Source organism: Harpia harpyja, chromosome 2 (genome assembly GCF_026419915.1).
Source record: "Harpia harpyja isolate bHarHar1 chromosome 2, bHarHar1 primary haplotype, whole genome shotgun sequence".
Lineage (NCBI taxonomy): Eukaryota > Metazoa > Chordata > Aves > Accipitriformes > Accipitridae > Harpia > Harpia harpyja.
The window spans coordinates 77,954,408-77,975,233 of record NC_068941.1 but is presented as its reverse complement, the minus strand read 5'-3'; the positions used below and the strand labels follow the sequence as shown (position 1 = coordinate 77,975,233).

At 38.0% G+C, this 20,826-nt stretch overlaps 1 protein-coding gene across 6 annotated transcripts in view; it reads right to left on the bottom strand.

The window, feature by feature from the left end:
• The window catches only part of SORCS2 (sortilin related VPS10 domain containing receptor 2), a 586,176-nt gene that overhangs the window by 118,905 nt on the left and 446,445 nt on the right, over nucleotides 1-20,826 (bottom strand). For all 6 annotated transcript variants that reach the window (XM_052780552.1, XM_052780555.1, XM_052780553.1 and 3 more), the window contains exon 4: nucleotides 2,921-3,085. In XM_052780552.1, the coding sequence (XP_052636512.1) occupies nucleotides 2,921-3,085 (165 nt within the window). The remainder of the gene's footprint in view (nucleotides 1-2,920; nucleotides 3,086-20,826) is intronic.

The window sequence follows — 20,826 nt, the reverse complement described above, 5'->3', positions numbered from 1 at the left end:
ATGTAATTTTGTCATGGATGAATTTCAGAAAATGAGAAAAGATTCTCGTCATTAGAACAGTGATGCCTGTGCAGTAGGCGCCAAAAAAGACCAAACCAAACCCAAACCCCTACCACCAAACCCAAACTACCTCCCCTCATGCACATTTAAGACTGAAGTCTGGGAGCTTATGGATGAACAGTTTGGCTTAGTGTAGGGGGAAGCCCTTGCAGTCTTACTGTAAGGGAGAGTGAAGTAGGACGAATAAGGCATATTCAAACTAAGAGGAATTTTTGACTGATGCGGTATTTCAAATAAATAAAAAATAATGTGTAACTAACTTATGCACACATTTAACTTCCTTTAATTAAAAAAATGACCCATATGTGATTGGTTTTTAACAAGTACATATGATAAAACTACTACATGAGATTAGATATGAGGTGAAAACAGTTATATTAGTGGACAAGTAAAATCTCTGGCTTCAGCAAACACATCTAATAGATCTTATAATTCTGTTTATTACCACCCATGTAATAAAGATGTGGAATCACTTTTAAAAAAAATTGAAAATGCTTTTCTCAGCTTTGCCATTTTTTCATCCTTTCAGCTTCCAAATGAACAAATAAAATCTACTGCATCCCTGTCGAGTTTTAGAAAAATCTAGAAGCATTTATACAGCCTCAGTGAATAGCTGATTGTTATTCCTTATAACTGAGGTAGCCAGAAAAAGAGAGTATAGATTTGAGGCAGTAAATAGATTAATCCAACCACATTGACTAGATTTGCATTCATTTATAGTGTCAGCTAGAGGCTAGAGCTTTATTTAAACAAAATCTAGGGTTCTGAATGAAAGAACAACGCATATTTTGCAATATAAAATAAGCCCTAAATCACATCAGAAGTTGTCAGAAAGGCCTTGATGCTCCAGTAGACAGAGAAGCCTTGCTGATTGCTATTTATGAAGGAAGTCATCCTGTATTCCTTGTATTCTCAAAAGTGCCTTTGTAAGAAATCATTTGAGTTACAGGAGGTAACGGCTTCTCCTGAGTTTTAGATTGTGTTACATCCTGATACTACTTTCTTTCAGTGAAGGTAAAGTTACTTAACTCAAAAGTCTAGAGTATACCATCTCCCTAGGCCAAATTCAGATCAACGCTATCTCTCAAGACCGTTGATTTTAGTACAGTGACCTTTTCTTATGTCAAGTTGCAATTCTGATTTTCAACTCCTCCTTTGCCAACATCACTTCATCTTCCTCTCCCTTCTAGGCCCAATATATCAGACCTTATACAAAATGTAAGCAGGTTACTGACCCAGTTATAGTTAAAGGCATCCTTCATTCCTGCATATTTTAGGTAAAGATGTAGGACTTGTCCAGTAAGTCTTTATGGTTGACTCTTTTTAGTGTCATATTGAAAGCCTGAGAAAAGTCCATCAGATTACCTAACCCTTCCTGCTACTCCTGCAGAACTATTCTTTCCTGAATATTTTGTACGGCTTTTTGTCCAGTCACATTTTAAGTGTGGCAAATAATAGCATTGCTCCTTTTGGAAGATTATCCACGTATAAAATGCCTGAATATCTCCCTATCATGCATTATTCATCAAAACACAAAGCAAATGCTTCACTTTATGCTTCTGCCTCTTTCTCTCTCCTGGCAAATATTTTTACCCACTTGTTGTGGGCTGGTTAACTCCTTCAATACACTTCTTTGGACTCTTGCACTTAAAGATTCTGCCATTCTGTAACTGTACAGAATTCAGGAATTTTATCTATAGTCAGAAACAAAAGTCAAACTGAAAAAAGAGGTTTTCATAACATAGGCTTGTCATAACTTCAGGCTTCCCTGAAGTATTTTGTTTACATAACATGCATTCAACATATTTGTAATTGTGTTAGGATTTCAAATTGAAGCCGCTAAGTAAAATATTTAATGTAATTTGTGACTGAGTTTGGTTTGATATGTTTTTTATTCTAGTTCTATCCTTATTTGCACATGCCTATAAACATGAATTGTTTTGGGATCAGCTATTAACATATATCCCAGAAAATATCCCAAAGGATGACTTGATAGAACATCACTGAAATCACTGCAGTATTTGGCTGCAGCATGAGCAACTTTCTCTGACTAATCTCACCACCTAAATATACACCTTCTTTGAAGTCTGACAAGGATTAAAATGGACTAGAGTTTACTAATTTCAGTTTAAAAGAGGAGTAATGATGGAAGTGAGTCAAGATGACTACCAGGACCAGAATCACAGTGACTTTACAGCTGTAGTTTCGGCACTGTGAAAAAGAGATGAACCACACACACACACCGTGTGCGCACTCATCAGTGCTTAGCCTAACCCATCCAGAAAAATGACTATAATTTAACCAGAAGAAAACTGAAAGATGGTCAAAATTTACAAACATGATACAACTCCTGAATCTGAAAGTGGTATAATTACATCATAAGAGAGAGAATTATTCTGCATTTCTGCAGATTCACTGATTCCCCAAATCCTCTTCTGCTATATGACTATGCAGTTTATGTTATATTACTTTATTTTACATCCCATGAACGGCCTTTGGAGGCACTGTTTCAGCTTCATTAACTTTCTACTACACTATAAATTACAGAGCAATTGCTTATGGTCACTTTCTAGGGAGGAGCACATTTCAGAGGTACTATTTAACTATATTATGCAGGAGGATAAATATTACCAATATCCATATCAGCTGAAAATGCCAGGATTTAAATTACAGTAAAAACAAAGATTTGGACATGAAGACAATAAACTTTTAAATAAACCTCAAAACCAGATTATGATTTGCTTCTGGGCAACTGGTATTTCATAAAACCCAACACTAATCAGCATATCAGAACTGGTTTATATCTCCTTAACAAAGTAATTCCTAAATTTCAAACAAATGCAGTATCTTCAAGCTTTACCTTGCCTTCCTTGGTGTATGCAAGTACTTTATCTTCTTCTTTTGGGTGAAAAAGGAGAGTTTCCACAAAGAAAGTAATGGGTTGTTTCTGGAATGTGGCTCCTTCATCCATGCTTATGAAAAGGCTTTGGTCACGGTCATTATGGGAAGAACTTACAAGAATTATCTAAGAGACAAAAACAACAACATATATTCAGAAGACTGTTTTCTCTATAACAGACAACACAGCCTTATTTTTCTTGTGTAAATGTCACATTTTGTACATACCTTACCTATCAAAATTCTGTGGACAAGAAACTCAAAAGCATCTAAGAGATAAGGACTGCAAGGTCCTATTAATCTTCCCTGACCAAATCTGTGAATATTAAATTCTATAACTTCTCTTGCAAATCACACCAAATTGATCACGCTCCTCATCTCTTCTCAAAACAACTGCCTTAGATTTTCGTCCTTGTGCAAGGTTCATGAGGCCACATGAGAAAATCTCCAGTCTAACCAAAAAAGAATTAATACTAGTAATGACTCATTTTAACATGTCCATATAAATACATCACTTTATTTAGTGAGGATGCCTTTATAAATACTAAATGTAAAAATCACTGCTATAGTTATATCAGAAGAATGACCCAGGAGAAAGAACTAGTTTATAACATCTCTCCATTGCTTCACCATTCTTCTCCTGCTGCAACATTTTGGATAAAAAGGCAATTCACTTTAATGCAGAAAAATATGCTGATCAATTATTTGCATTTCCTTCTCAGCTCCGAATAATACCTTGACTCAAACATAGTAATAGCTTGAGCTGTCTCCTTGTGTGAACTTCATATCAGGCTTTCAGCAACAAAGAAATTCTTCCCACATAATTTAATGAGAATTTCACTCTTCTGAGAATTTTCAACTTCTTCACCTTTTGCAGTTGGCCAGCATGTTATAGGGTGGTTCTAAAAATGCCAATGTGAGGATGCATTTTTATTGTCTTTCCAGGTCAAATGGGTCCAGTTTGCATTCAAAAAGGTGCTTTTATCAACTGATAGCCTACAAACAAAACAGATTTTCAAAGCCCAGCTGGGCTGTATTTGGCTTACACTTCAAAAACAATTAAAAAAATAAAAACCCCGAATTCAAAATGTATTTAGAATATTTAGCAGATGATGTAGATGACACCACAGAATACTGATCACTGTGATGCAGTGACTGCAAATCACTTACAGAGATAAATGGCAACGAGTTATGCAAACAGAATTACAATAATGTGAATACAGAGGAAGAAATATATTGGACAAAGCAGTACAATTTTTATGTAGTCACTTTTTTAAACTAAAGCTGAAAAAAATTCAAAATTTCTAATGAATTACACAGATGTGACAGCTGGACTGAGCTTTTCCTGCAGTTGGTCTTGGGGGAAAAACTATAAATACAACATTTGTTGATGTTCTAATTTGACAGGTTACTTAAGCATGTGCACTTGTACTTGAAGCACATACACAGTAGCACTAATTTCTGCATAGCTTTCATACACCTAAAACGGGGCACGTACTGAAGTACACTGTTGAATGAGAGAGAGAGTTGCACGTACTTCAAGGTCCATGGTCCACCACTGAAACCCCACACTAAAGCATATATTAAGCCAAAGGTACTTCTATTAACTGTGTGACTAGGTCAGTAAGAGCAAGATAATAGCCCATAGCCTTGCTATGATCTTTTATTTTTTAAATTACATACTTTACTCAAGAGTAGGAAACTGTGTCATTTTTATTGGAAAGCCTCTATAAATGACACCTTCGCAAATGCCATCTCTTATTCCTATGTCTCTTGGTAAACTCTTCAGACAGTATCTGTTTAATTTATTAGCGTATACACTCCAAGTATGCTGCTGGTGGCCTAGATATAGCATTCAAAGGATCCTGTAACACACTCATTTGGCAGGTTTTCTGCAGAGGGCACGGCACCAATCTAAAATTGAATGTGACTGTCATGTGCTGCCCTGTCCCTTTGCTTGCATCGCAAGGTGGAGTGAAGAAGCGTTTATGCCCAGCATGGAGATTTGTACTTTCCTTGCCACACTACCATCTGCAACTCAGCCTCAAAATATCTAGTTTTTCTTGGAAATAAATGAATTCAAACTATCTGCATGCTGAGCAAGCTATATAGTGCTTATTCCTGTTGGTTCCCGACCAGATCACAGAAAGAAGGACCCAGTCCTGTGCTAAAGTAAACTCCACAAGCAAAGCTGCAATGTGAGCGCCACAATTCCTGATGAAGCTTGTGTCCAGGCACGCCCTCACATTTTAACACATGCACAAGGCTGGTCCTGACACCTATGCTTAGCTTGCAGTGTGTACAAGTCCTTCCATGCTGTATCACTAGAAGCAGTAAGGTAGTAATTCCATATGGAAAGCTTAATATCTTTGGATACAGTATTCTAGTCCAAACAACACTTTCTGTAATTATCATTATCTTCATTCTCTCCTGTTAATGTTTTTAAAAATGTATACGACTAAGACAACAAATCAGTATGGCATATACTCCAGAAAAGGTTTAAACTGCCCTTGTACAGAATGGCAATCTTGGGACTACAAGCACTATTGTCTTGCTTGCTTTTTCTGGCCCAATAAAACTTATGTTTCCAAAAATACCAAAATATTGGCTTCAAAATAATAAAGGAATGAGGTTTATAAATTTGGGAGTGTTTTTCACTGTTAATGAGCCTTGAGTGTAGGCACGTCTAAGTTTCATAATGAGGACCCAAGAGCAGCTTGCAGAGACCATCATTCTAGAAACTGAAGTCATAAGAAAAATGCTAGCTATAATGAAATGCAAACACACTGTGATATTTGCTAATGCTGTCCTTCAAAAATATTATGTATCTTTCAGAGTTCAATCTATCAGCTAATGCTGTCCTTCAAAAATATTATGTATCTTTCAGAGTTCAATCTATCAGAAAAAAACCAGCCTAAAGATTGTAGACATCTAAGCATATATGGCAAAGTCCCTAACTATATTTTTATTCACACACACATCATAGTTCATTTAATGAAATATTTTTGAATTTCACTCAGTGTTCTGATTTATATTTCAATGGTTTAAACTGATCATTATGTGCCAGGCATACAGATTTGCTTTCCACAGCTAACACACTGGGTGCTCAGACTTGCCTGCTGGCTAACACTACTTATTGAGGAAAATATTCCAGAGTAAATATTGTACCCACATTAAATGCTTTCCATAACAAGTTTTGTTTACTTTGTAACTGGAACAAATAGCAAAACCTTCCTGCTAGCAACTGATGAAGGGATGCAACTGGGACATACTATCTGGAGAGCCGACTAACAGTGATTGCTGAGGGTTTTAACTCAAAATAAACAACTACTTGCTTGAATAATTGTGTATCCAAAAACCAGAACAGATTTTAATCACATCTAAATTTCACTTAAGCTTCTTTTAAACATCATTTTACAGAGCATTTCTCCCTCCTGTGAGACTCTTCTAATATTTTTTTAGTAAATTGTAACTTTATATTTTTCTGTTTATCCCTGACCTCTCTTCCTAATCTCCCATCAGCTAAATAAACCACAATAAAACATGTGTATACATTCAGATCAGGTCTAAATCTACAACTTCCAATAGTTAAGCAGAGGTAAAAGAATATTTCAAGGAGATAAACTATCCCATGGACTGTAAAGAAAATGAGTAAAAATAGGATATGTTATAGATCAACAGGAGGAAAGCAAAAAAGATTTCTAATAAAAATGAAGAATACTACACCATGCCAACATATGAATTAAAGCATTCAAAAAATAAAGAAAAGCTATGCTTTTCCTCATTTCAGGAAAAGTTAGTGAGGCAGGTGGTAATATAAAAGCCAAATAAATCTGAAAATAACATAATTAAATCCATTTATTTAATCTCTCTTTCAGGACTGATTGGCCAATGTGCATGTCTAACCATTCCCTCTACTGGGTGGAACCACAATCTGAGCCCTAAAGGATAAAAAGACTCTGACAGTTTAGGCTACAGTAGCTTGCGTATCATACTTCTTCTGCTGCTATTACCATGAAGACTTGGAATAATCATAGTGATTAGTAGGGAGTCTTAACTGTAGATTTGGCAGCAATTCAAAGCTATGCTGTAATTTCAAGTGGCAATAAACACAGGATATTAACATGCATCATTTGCACTGGGTCTGAAATACAACCCCCCTCCCCTCAGTTTAGGTCCAATCAAAATGTAAACTCAAGATAAATTTGATCTTAATCAGCACTTTCTCTAAAACAAGGCAATCTTCTAACCTATTACAATTGTGCTGTCTCTTTCAGCTTCAGCAACTGATCTTAATTTTAATTCTAGCTTTTATTTTCCTTTCTGTTTCTTTAATATTAAAAAAAGAAAAAATAAAAAGTCAAAATGTCCATCGTGAAGAAATTTCTAGACTCACAGCATCTGGCTTGCCACAGGAGATTTCTGCAGTAAGTGGTGAGAGAGATGAGACATACGATTTTTTAATTCTATAATCTTGCATATGGTCAGAAATCAAGACACTTCATATTCCCCAGCACTCTAAACTGACCTTGAAGGAAGAAACCTCCTTTGGGCTGAGTAAGAAATCAAAATACAGAAACTCTTCATTTCAGCACACAGCAGCCATGCACTGAGAGGCCAAGCGTGCCCAGGAAGCACCTACGCTTCTTCAGTCGCCTCCAGGAGACTGAACTCCCACTGGAGTGAATTCTATCTGGATTTGGCTATGGGGATTCAATCCTAAAGAGTTCATTCCAGCAAAAACCTTAACAATGCAAACTTATGAGCCATCCCTACTAAGGTCAAATAATTTCCATTAAGAACATGTAATGTCAACACCTAGATGAAGGTTCTGAGCTAAACTGGAGACAAGGCTGCTGGGCACAGGGCAGCACCAAACTCCTAGTGATACCATCACATAAACCTGCATGCCTACGTGTGTTCTGAAGAGCAATATTCTTTGTGGCAGTACTGCCAATCTCGGGGCAGTATTCATAGAGCTTTGCAGCACTGCAGTCACACCCTCAACATTTTTCAGATTAAGTAACTAACTCATCTATTTTTCTTGTTCGTACAGTTTACATTATTTATGTGTTATTAGATATGCTTGGCTGATACAGAAATTACTCTAGCTCCTGGTCCCAATTGTAAATGAGATGTTGCTTCTCAGATGGCATTCATAAAACACACAAAGTGGACTGCCAAGGGTTATGATTTTTATCCTGGATGGTATGAAAGACCTGATAACTCAAAAGTTGCAAAGCTGCAGAGTGAAATATAGTCCCTTTACTCTCATATTGGTAAAAACAATATCTAAAGAATCAACCCAGGGTAATTCCAAGCAGAGTGAAATAAAATGCCTTCCAGATAGCAGTTTAATCTTGTAGATTTTTCCTGGAAGTTGCACCCAAAATCACTCCTCACAGATGTCAGTTATTAGTGAATCTAATCACTAATGAATCACTGAAAATTAAGAGCTAGAAAATCAGCTTCTGTGCGCAACCCAATTGCGTAAATGCACATTGATGGAATACATACATACATGAATGTACATACATCCCAGAACAGTATATTACTTTTCATGGTAAGCATTCACAGCTTCCTCTAGAATTTGTACATACTTTCTCTTGAAGAGCCCATTTCAAGCTGTCACACAGATGCATTTCAAAACAGCACCTAGTCTCTATGAGAACCGCCATAAGGGAAGGGAAGGTGGGGATGTTAAGGATGGCTCCTGAGAAATATCCACTACACTGATCACATAATCTGAGGACACAGTCAAAGGCCATCTGAAGCAATCCTGGTGGGGCGAATGGAAAGCACGTAGTACAGTTTCGTCTCCCCTATGTTGTGGTCAGCTCATTCATCATCTGCAATATCACAACTGAAGCTGTAATATTATTTATCTAGTACCAGCAACATATTAGGCACTTTAGGATGTGGAGTGAATATTACGAGGTTAGGATCTTAAAATGGGCTGGTTACCAACTGGAGCAGTTGGTAACACAAGAGACATGGTGAAGAAGGAATGAATACCAGAGTTAGCACCTTAAAAGTAAAATGTGATCAGAGTAACTGGATAGAAAACAACTGGCTCACACTGCAACTAGGCAAGCCTGAAATGATATAATCTGATCATAAAAGGAAAGTTTTGAAATAGTTGTTTTTTCTCTAGGGATTCACTATAGTGGAAGCAAGTTTAAGGGTGGTTACATATCATAATAATGAATGCCCACAGAGAAACACCTACAAAAGTCCTGACTGATATTGATGACCAGCCTGAAAATCCTGCCCTATTGCACTTTGTTGGCAACCTGTATACATCTAAATCTGCCAGATCTCTATAACTGAACACCTCAAAGATGCTGACTACACCAACTCTCCAGGGGATACCGATTACAGCTCAATTCTTCAGTCTTCTTATTTAGAGAAGTGTTGGGTAGGATAAGCAAGGTGATCATTACCTCTTCCTCCATGGGAAGAAATCTCATCCATCTGTAACCTGCTGGAACCAAAAAACTGTTGTCAGTTTACTAGCATGGCAGGCCAAATTTTCATGAGGAATGCTCTGTTCAAAAACATTTCAGAGCAATAACTCGTGCCGCTAGCCCTAGAATTCTAAAAAACTGGCACATATTAAGCAAATTTGGTATTCCTGCAATATACTGAGGTGTGAATATGCTGAAGGTCACAGCAGAGGGAGAGGAGAAACTGCACTGAACATCTTCATAGACAGCCCTTCCTTTAATAGCTATTTTTTCTAGTGTTATTTGCACCTATCTTGCAGAGCTAAGGTACACATACATTGTTTATCATCTTCTGCAAAATACATTGGCACTGTTATGAGCAAGTAGTAATTAAAAAGGAATATCTTTACTATATCCAGTGGATCTCTTGGCACAGGCTGAACTTACACTGAGAGGAAAAGAAGCTTGATTAGGTACATAAGATTGACATAAAGGAGCCTAATACTATTTGTTACGGATACTACTTTTTTGTCTCTGTTTAAAGTGAAAACAGAAGAGTTCTTTGGTCTTCCTGCATGGTCCAATGTTAGCTTGGCTATTGCTAATTCTTCAGCAAAAGTGATCATTTAATGTATCCTTTGTGCAGTTCCTACGTCTAAAAAGAGCAAAACTGAATGTTGAGATTTTTTGTGGGATGATCATCATATTTGATATCTTTGCATATTCAAATGGTTTCATTTAAAACTATGCACTCCAGTATAACTGGAACTAAATCAGATAGTCTTTCCCAGTATGCTCTAAATCAGCAGTCTGAGTGGGGAACAGCACTGGGGGAGGCATAGTGCCAATTCTTGTCACAGCAGGGGAATGTTCCCTAACCAGGTTTTATAATGCCCATAAAATAAGGACATTTTGCGTGTCTTGGAGAAAAAAAAGGGAGTTGGATTGCACTACAGAAATGGGCAAGTTTGACTCTTTCTCACCAACATCTCCACAAACATCAGTATTTCCCAGAAAGAACAGGCACACACTGATCTATTTAGCTTGGGCATTCACAGACTAATCTAATTCAAGAAGTTATTTTGCAACCTCCAATAAACCTGCAAATATTTTCTGCCTGAAGACATCACAGAGAAAAATAAACAATGCTTCCCAAACAGGATAATGGATGCACAGCAAACGACTGCATATGTGTGTTGATCTAATTTAATGAAGAAACAGGTCAAACAGTTCCTAGTTGCCAGCCATTAATTTGTCAGCAGCAAAAACTGGACTAAACTGAAAGACAAATTACTTGGATGGTAATTAGTGGATGGGAAGAAAATATGAAGGAAAGAAAGGCAGTTGTGGTGGTTAAAAATATGAGTCATATGGGATTGATCAGGACCTCATCATCTTGTGTAATAGGTAAACACTTGTCTGCCTTAAAAATAGTACAGGTGTGCCTTTTGGTCTTTTATTATGAAACTCAGTTCTATTATAAGGCTACATAATAATTTTCTAGGAAAACTGGAAAAGGCAGCTCTCAAAACATTATTCTGGGGAATCTCACTTTGCACAAATTGCCCCCTCCAATCCCAAATACTCAACAGGTTGCTGGTGTTCTTGCAGCCAAAGGCCTTCCCATAATGTTGCCAAGATATCCCTAACACCAGTTGAGGCATCAACTTCAAGTACCTATATTCCTCTCTCTCCCAATTCTATGGAACACTTGTTATGGAGATCAATGTACTTAACGACTCTGTTACAAATCATAAAGAATAAGTAGCATTTTCCAAACTTGGAGATGTGTGCGTGTGTGCGCACACACATGTACATCTGCAAATACCCGCAGGTTTACGCAAACGGATGGGCTGCATCCAAAGTTGCTGAAGCAGCTGGCTGAAATCACTGAGAGCTCTGAAAGGCTCCAGTGACTGGGAGAGGTTCCTGAAGAATGGAAAACAATAAACATCATGCCCATCTTAGCATCATTTACAAAGTCTCTCAGATGTGTCTCACACTGTATTTTGAATGTGTCCATTCCCATACCTAAAGGGGTAGCTGGCACTATGAAGTGAGTTGTTAAAAGTCCTTACCCTTCAGGAAGCACCTGCTTCCTTTTGAGAACTGTAGGCTCTCTCCTTAAGGGAGGTCTAGGTATAGTTAAAGATTGAACAGCTTTTCTCTCCTAGACCACAGAGGAAAATACAAACCTGGGGGAAAGAGCTGTGTTGAGCAAGTCTTTCATATGTAAGGCACAAGTGATTATGTGGTTTTGAAGGGGAAAATGGAAGGGGGAGTAGAAAGGGAGGCAGAGCAGCAGAAGCAAATGCTAGAAAAACAGTAATTACTTTTCACTTGAATTTGGCCATATCTCCATTATGTAGGCTACAAAGCTTAATTATAAAAGCTCTTGCTATTGAAATATTTCCCCTTATCTTTGATATCCAGTCCAAATGGACTGGAAAAAAGCCCTTGAAAAGCAGAAAGGAAATGTCTTTTAAAGTAATTTTTGGTCCCATTAGGGTGAATCTCATTAATAGAAAAAGGACTTCACCGAAGAATAGAGGGTTTATATTCAGAAGCATACAGTACCGCTGTGCCTTATTCTAGCAGCACTCTAGATAATAAACCTTCCTCCATCACGGCTTAGATTTCTGCAGTTGTAAAGTACCCATTTTATATTGAGGTAGCGTTTTAGTAAATGCACATGCCTGGCACTCATTGCACTAGTTTTTCTCCAGGTGTACTTGGGATGGGTGCTGACTGGAGCTTTTGAAAGATAATGTGTAAAACATTTTTTTTATTGAAAAGCATCATTTTGCCATAACTGAAATGTACTGCTGAAAACTTACATCAGAAGATTTACCAGCATGATTCCTAAGGCCCATGAACAAATTAGGGGGACAGGGTATTCCTTCTGGGGCTCTTCCACCTTACGCTCATAGATAGAAAATATTTATTGGGACAGAGACACTGACTTTGTGGATCAGCTGTTAGAGTACTTGTATGTGTCGCTGCAGGAACAAGTCTTGGTATCTTCCCTGTTGAATGCTGTGATTACTAAACCTTAGGCAATTCTGTACATATTCTTATATGTATGAGAGAGAAAAGGCTGCATGTCATCAAAACCAAGACAGAAACAATGTTCTTTTGCTCATTTGCTAGACTGGTAAAATTCAGGGGCAAGGGTTATTGTTTCTATGTTTGTTCCCAAGCATGTTATTTTGGCTCTTTTTCAGTACATTTTAATGAAAAGTTGAAAAGTGAATAGGAAAGAAAATTAAATGAATGCACAAACATTTCTACTAATCCCCTTTCTCTCACTTTTACTCACATTTAATCCTCATGAAAAGTTTGTAATTAATCCAGGGGATTTTTTTTTTTTTTTTAACATAATACTTTACTGAAAATGAGAAGTTGGAGAGCTTGGATCCTGGCAGTGTGTTTACAGACACAGAAGGCAGCTAGTAAGATTTCAGGAGCTTTCTCTCTTGGCAAGAATATTGTTAGAGATTCAGCTACGAATTATGGCTGATACTGAAAAAGAAAATCCAGGTGATATCGTTATTTTTCCTTCTAAGACAGACAGCTACACAGAGCCCTAAAAACATCAGAACAAGATTAGTCTTGGGATACCAATTCTGTTCTCAGAATTCTGTTCTCAGAATTCTGGGTGCCAATTCTGTTCTCAGTCAGCAGGAACTTTGCAAACTGACCATTTTGCAGACCTTGGGACTGACCCCATCCAAAGCAGAATCGAAATAAAACATTGGTCTTACCACCACATTGGCACTTACAAGATTTTGCAGTCTTGAGGCTGTAACACCAATGTCTTATGAGACTTTACATATATCACAGTTTCTCTACATTTCACATCAATACCAACAAGATGGGAATAAAAATACATATGTGCTTACAGGTGCTGTTAAAAGGGAAATGGAGGAACTACAAAACCAGAGAAATTCAGGAATGGGAACAAAATATTGAAGAAGATATATTGGCAGGAACAATTGCATTTCAACAAAGAAAGGAGGGAAAAAAAACTCTCTGCCATTCTCCTCAGGATGGCCATATTGTTCATATTTTGATTTCATTAGCAGAACATACCAAATACAACACAAGTCACTGGTTTGTCTCAAGCATATTGGAAGTAAATATGGGACTATTGGAAGCAGCCCCATATTAACAAAATGAATTTTAAGACTAAATAAAAAAGCAACTCTTGCTTCTTACACACCACCCTCCCCCCCCATGCTGTCAATGAAATAAGTATCAATCACGAAAAAATGTTCATATTAATACCAGTTGTTCTTATGGAAAAAAAAACCACCAAAACCCTACTGCAATGCAACTTCAACCTTTCAGTTTAAAGTACCATCTACTTCCAATGACTGAATAATAAATTTCAGCCCTTTACTGTACATTAAGACCACACTATACTGATGCTTCCAGTGGTCTCACTATCCTAGAGTTAACTTCCATGAGGGAAGAACACCTTACTGCTCCAGAGCCAATTTCTAATCTCAGCTGTGCAGATATGTATGTTTTTGATTAAATCTACTGGTCAACTGGTGTGCACATACACAGCAAACAGAACACAGACCTGTACATCTTTGGATTTGAACAGGCAGTCTTAAATAACCTGGGTTAGACAGAAAGGATAAAAGCAATTAATCTCAGTTGGTAATTAGGTATCATTCTGGGAGATGCAGTTCCAGTGTGTGATAGACCCAGATGGATACTGCCCAGGTGTTGCATTAGAATATAGCTTTTTTACTTGGAAGTTGCATGTTTTTACAGTCTTCCCCTTTCTTTCTTTCCTTTCAAATGAACATGTTCTTATTCCTAGATAACAACTTCAGCTCATCTCACTGTCTTTCCCTCTCCTTTGCCTATGCTCCTCAGATCATCTGTTGTGCTAAGGGACAGGCTATGCGGCTACTGGGAGTTATTTGTCCAGTGTAACTCCTAGAATGCTGAAAGGAAGGGAATAATACACACATATAGGTACGAAGAGACTTCTGGAGGTCATCTAATCCAACCTCCTCCTCCAAGCAAGGCCAAGTAGAGGACATAGTTCAGGACCATGTCTCCTCCAGTCCTGAATATCTCTAAGGATGGAGATCCCACAGTCTGGATTGTCTGTTTCAGTGTTCAACCACCCTCATCATAAAAATTTGTTTTATTGTAAGGTGTTGGGAGTTTCCCATGTTACAGCTGGTGTTGTTGGCTCTACCTCCAGTCTAGCTGAGAAGACTCTGACTCCAGCTTCATGCACACCCTGTTTTAGACAGCAATAAGATCTCCCCTGAGCCTTGTTGAGGCTGAACAAGCCCAGCTCCCTCAGCCTCACCTCGTTTCTCTTGTGCCCTAGCTCTGGATCTAGCTGTTCCTCGACTGGGCTCCCTATGGTATGTCAGTGCCTTTCTTGTCCGGAGGAACCCAAAACTGAAGGACCTATTCTAGATGCAGTCTCAAGATTCCTAAACAGAAGGGAAGGATCACTTCCCTGGACCTGCTGGCTACACTCTTTCCAGAGCGTGTGGCTGGGTTTCTTTGCTGCAAAGGCACACTGCTCCACTCTTGGGAGGTCAACGAGGAACCCCAGATCTTTCCTGCAAAGCTGCTTTCTAGCCAGCCAGCCCTATATATACAGTTGCTGGAGTTACTCCATCACAGGTGGAGGATTTTTTTTGTATTTGACTTTGTTGAACTTCACGTTTCCTACCAGTTCATTTCTCCAGCCTGCACAGTGAATGTGGCTCTGAAAGTACCATCCTAAAAAAACAATGTGTGTAGATGGAAGCACCTAACAACTGCTGTTTTCTCAACAACGACCACCACATTGTCCCCCACAAATGCTGCTCCCTGTTGTTGTGGTTTAATCCCAGCCAGCAACTAAGCACCACGCAGCCGCTCATTCACTTCCCCATAACCCAGTGGGGTGGGGGAGAGAATCGGGGGAAAAAAAAAAAGTAAAACTTGTGGGTTGAGATAAGAACAGTTTAATAGAACAGAAAAGAAGAAAATAATAATGATAATAATAACAATAATAAAAAGACCATAATAATAATAAAAGAATTGGGATATAGAAAACAAGTGATGCACAAGTTGTACAACCTATAGTGAAGGGCAAGCACTGAAGCTACAAAGACTAGATTGTCCTCTGGGGTTTTCAGAGGTTTCTATCTATCTTGTTGGAGAAAGCTAGATGCCTAGGTAAAGTGGGGTTGATTGTCCCCCATAGTCCAAGCCCCTAACATTTTGGTGAGTCAGAATCTCAGATTCCTAAATTAGAAGGATGAGATTCCACTCTTGATTTTCTAGCATCAGTTATAATTAGGAATGTTTAATTGCTCATCTCTGTTCTAGAATACATTCAAATGACCTTTTCTGGTCCCCAGATTTGTTTCAAAATTTGCTTTTTGTTCTGGGTTTTTTTTTTTCCTGTTGGTATTAGCCCTGCAAACAACATAGTGTACTTTCTTATGTTTATAAAATCATTGCCAGTATAACTTTCCAGGACACCTTGTCCTTCACCTCTTTTGTTTTAATCCATTGTAGCCCTGGACCATAGCTAGTGACTGATAAAAAGCATAAGATTTATGGTCTTTTATATCAATTGTATTTGAGGCAATGCTCAAAAAAACTTGTAAGCACCAACACAACTAACTGGGTGGAGGCTGAGTGGTGTGAGTTAGCCATAAAGGATGAGACATAAAAAAAGAAACACTAGGAGATATGAAGAGCCTCTATCACATAATTAAAAGTTAATTAAAAACTCTCAGTATAATCTATATCCAGAAAAAATGGTCCTTTGTCATTTCTACAAGTGAGTTTCCTGAAAGAAGCACTCATCTGAGACTGCAGCCCATTCCAGAAAAGTAAACAGAAATCACACAATAATCAACACCCCATCCCAGGTGGCATACTAATTTACTAACAGTTCTTGACAATTTATTGCAAGTTAAACAGTTCAGTGATGCAGGGGGGCAGGGAACAGGGGGAAGAGAGGGTTATTTACTCTCTTGCCTGACAGTGTCTCACAGTCAAATCTACCTCACTTCATCAGCTTGCTCCTAGGCATTTCTTTGACAGAATTAATAAGGAGACAAGAAAAAGTTTGTAGAGGAATAGGCTATAACTCATTTATTGCTACTGAAACAAAAGGGCCTATGGGACTTAAAAGACATCAAAGATGCTACATTTACAGAAAAAAAAAAAAAAACAAAATACCCCCCCCAAAAAACCCAAAACCAAGAGAAAAAATAAGCCTCATTCAAGAAGAAAGATTGCCCAGGTGGACGGCTAGTCTTCCCAAATTGCTGCCAAACAGACTTTTGTGGTCTGTGAAATAATTTGTCTTTGATAACTAAACAATATTGCATGATTATACAGAACCAAAGGATCCTAAATCAGAATGTTTCAGAAAGTAATAACCAAAATTTCTGTGAGTTTTAGCTGTATAAATCAAGGTGGTGACTGGGGACGCAGAAATAATACTGAAGTTAGAATTCGTAAACAAAGCAGCAAGAGGATCCCACCATCTAAAATGCAGTCAGCATGCCTATAGTCCTAGCTAAGTTTTCAAATGGCTTCAGCACATCCATTTCTCTGTGTGCCTGATTACACGTTGCCCAGGGCAAGACTGTCTCTCTGTTTCACATCTGGACAGTGCCGAGCTCAATCATACCTTTGCCTGTAGGTGCAACCGTGATAAAAGTAAATAAATACAGCTGCACAAACCAGACTGGTCACACCAAGTGCTGAGAGCTGCTGAGTGTTTTTTGAACTCAATTCTATTTTTTTAACCCCTAAATAAGAACCTGGCAATTTTTGAAGAGACATCAAATATTTTTGGCACATTAATTCATATGAGCAACACACTGCCTTCATTTCCATTGTCAGATACTGAAAGCAGCTCCATTAATTTCATTCATTGTACTACTGCTGATACACTAGTGGTGTGATCTGCAAACTGCTCGGCATCAGAAATTCCCAATTATATCATCTTCTTTCATGCTTTCCACAATTTTCAGAGATTTTAAATCTATGCCTACGGAGAAGCCTGAGTCTGCTTAGCCTCCTATTCTGAGCATCTTTTCCAAGGTTTATCACTAGGAAGAGTTTTCAGTATCATGGAGCTATGAATGTGATTTTGCAAACAATCATGGCAGTGGGTATTAATGAAAGGTTAGATGTGATTCATCCTGTTATAATCACTGCAGCCAAGGAGGAAGAGAATAAAAGAGAACAATGCAGATTGGTGCCCAAACAACCTGTTGTGGCACCATGCTAACTGAGAGTAATCACTGCAAGCCATTGAGAAGCTGAACTGTTCCCCTGGAAAACAAACTCTGACTAAGAAATATCAGATTGCCAACAGTTAGTTGAAACAGGATGAAAGAAGAAGTTGAAGCTGTTTTTTTGGAGTGGCCTATATCAATTCTGGGGAATGGTAAATCCCTGCAAACTCTCAACAACAACATACCCAACCTGTCAAGCCTCAGGGAAGACCTGCTTATCTGGTTCCCATCTCTCTCTCTCTCTCTCTGTGACATCAGGGGAATCTCTGGTTCCCTTGCTGAACAGGGCACAGGTCATCAGTACAAGTTTTTATGGAAATCCAACCAGGTAGGGCAGCTGCAGCATGGTGCCAATATTTTTCTAATACAAAACAATTGTTGACATCTTTCTTATTCACATTCAAATTTACAGTTAGTATGTTTAGTCTTTGGTTTTTGAGAGAATTTGTGAATTCAGATTTAGGCCACAGTTTCTTATGGAGTATGGAACCTACATCAGCTACAGAGAAACATTTTTCAGTGAACTGGGGCCATACGGCTCAACATAGTGCAGATTTGGTTTCCAGCTAAAATCAGTTCTACAATAAAACAATCCCACTGAAAAAAGTCTGCCTCATATTGAGACATTTCTTGGAAAGAAACGAAACAGCTAAATTTTGCAGCCTACCTACATGTTCACATCATAACCTATTAACCAGAGGTTATCTCTGTTTTCTCACCAGTAAAATGAATAGGGACAAAGTCTTTACATGTCTGCAAGGCTTTGGAAACATTAAGGGGATACAGATCATGTTACAATATGCATTTCAAGTTTGTATTGTCATTAGTGTCCAAGTTTTACCATGCTTAGGCTGGGAATTTCTGTATTTTGTTCCTCCAGAGCCCAGGTACATCTTTTGACTTCTCTCAGTTATTCATGTCTAAGTGAAACTGCAAGTTGACAAACTATCACTGAAGTAGAAGGAGAATGAGCAGTGTAGGTTATAGGTAATTTAAACATTCATATAAGCATCTCCATCAAAAGTTGCAGTTAAAGTGATTTCTGTGCTGCCCTGTATCTTTATCAGATCTGGGCCCCCCAGGAAAGCATTTGATGGTCTGTAGTTCCCATTATCTAGCACGATAGCAACAGCTGATCCTGTGATACTCTAAATTCTCATATAATGAAAAATGGTTTGGTTTTATGTCAGTATTTTGTCTACATTTGCCTTCAGAACTTAGGAATGCATTATATTTTTTTGTATCTATTCCCAAATCTATCTATTGTATTTTTAGGCAAAATAATCAGCTATGACCTTTATTAATCCATACTGACTTTGTTAAATATAAAGAGAAAAAAAAAACCACCTTCAGAAGTTTCATTCACTGAAGAGTACTTTTTGCAATATAGTGATGGTAACAAAACAATTTGCTGTGAATGCTGTAACATAATGCAAGCTGACAAGGTACAGTAACCGTTCCCAAAGCACACTGCACTCCACAAACATATATCACGCCTGCAAAAACCACACAGCCTTTTCTCAGCAGAAGATTTGTAATAAAATTACATGCTCACAATACCTTCCCCATCAACACAAGACCCTACAGCTATGCCAACTCTGCTGTATTTTGAGATGGGTGTCTGTAAACTCTCTGCTGAAGGTTACACTCTAAAAAAGGAACAGCAAAAATTCCCACCCTGGTCATAGACCAGTACATTATGACAAACTGCTACATTGATAGTTTAAACAAGATCCACTAGAACATGACTCTTGGATCCCAACAAGGATGTGGCTGTGATGGGCAGGCAGCAAAAGCAGGCATGAGAGAGTCGGGATCCCAAGCTGTATTTAAGATTTTCTTAGCAATTCACTCTAAGACTTGGGGGACTGTTTACCTCACCTGTCTGTGCTTTATAATACCCATCAACATAGTGGAGATAATACTTATGTGCACTGTAGGGCTAAGATGATGGAATTAAAATATGACTTAATATTAAACTGTCCTCTGCTGTAAGTTACTTCAGAATATCCCTACTTACACTTCTCCAAAAAAGCACACAGGTTTCATCCTGTGTGGGTTTCTTCTCATTTTACACACTGGCATTTTGACCATATAATGTAAAATTGTTGTTGCAATGGGCATAATGAAGATCAAAATACTAGCCACTGATGAACAAGGAAACAAACAGTATGGTGAAGAAAAATAAACATCATCTGTGCTGTCAAAAGAAGTCTCAAAAGCAGATTTTCCATAAAGTAAGTATAACCTCCACCCATTGAACTCCATAGCTCCCTCTAGAAATGACAGAGCCAAATATGAAGACCATTAAATCTGTTGAAGCTCAGTCTAACAGATACAAATCTTTACCCTGAGAAACAAAAACCCTTGCTACAAAATCTGGTTCAATCACATTTGCCAGTGTAAAAATTGTGGCTAAATCTATGAAGTCCAGATCTATTTTGACCTTTCAAAAAAATAGAGTTGGAGGTAGGGGTCTATAGAGTCCTTCTTCACTTTAACATATATGGTGTTCTAGTGAAGTAAGTAATCCTTTCTTATGTAAGAGGAGGCTGCAGAATTGGGTTTTCTGTGACCATCTATTGAAGTAAAACAATTTGTGATGACTGTCGTGGTTTTCAGAGGTGTAAGAATTTAGGCCTTGGAGCTGGTTTACCCTCTATAGCACACCAGTACTCGGTGACGTTCATATTATCAAGAGGTGCTCAATTCAGTGTGAAAAGTTAACACTTGTATTAGCACTCCATTTCCCCCCTCCTATTTCTGATTTGAACGTTAGCTAATATATCTATTTTTAGATCCAGTAATTACCACTAGCAGTCTCAGCACTGTGAAGAAAAAGCAGAATCACAGCATTCACCATTATATTACAAATTCTGAATGGACCATACTTGAATTACTCAGTAAAAAGGAATCAGAAGTCACATCATGTTAAATCACGCTGACTACAAGTCAGTATAAACCATTCTTTGCCTCAGGAAAAAAGGTCACTCCATCAGCATTATGAGTTATTGGTGTTTCTGGATGTTGAGTTCTGTAACAGTTTAGTTGAATTAATGGAACGATACAGTCTGATCACAGAGAGATCCTTAAAAATATTTTTCAAGAGGCACTTGTGCACAGTCTCAATC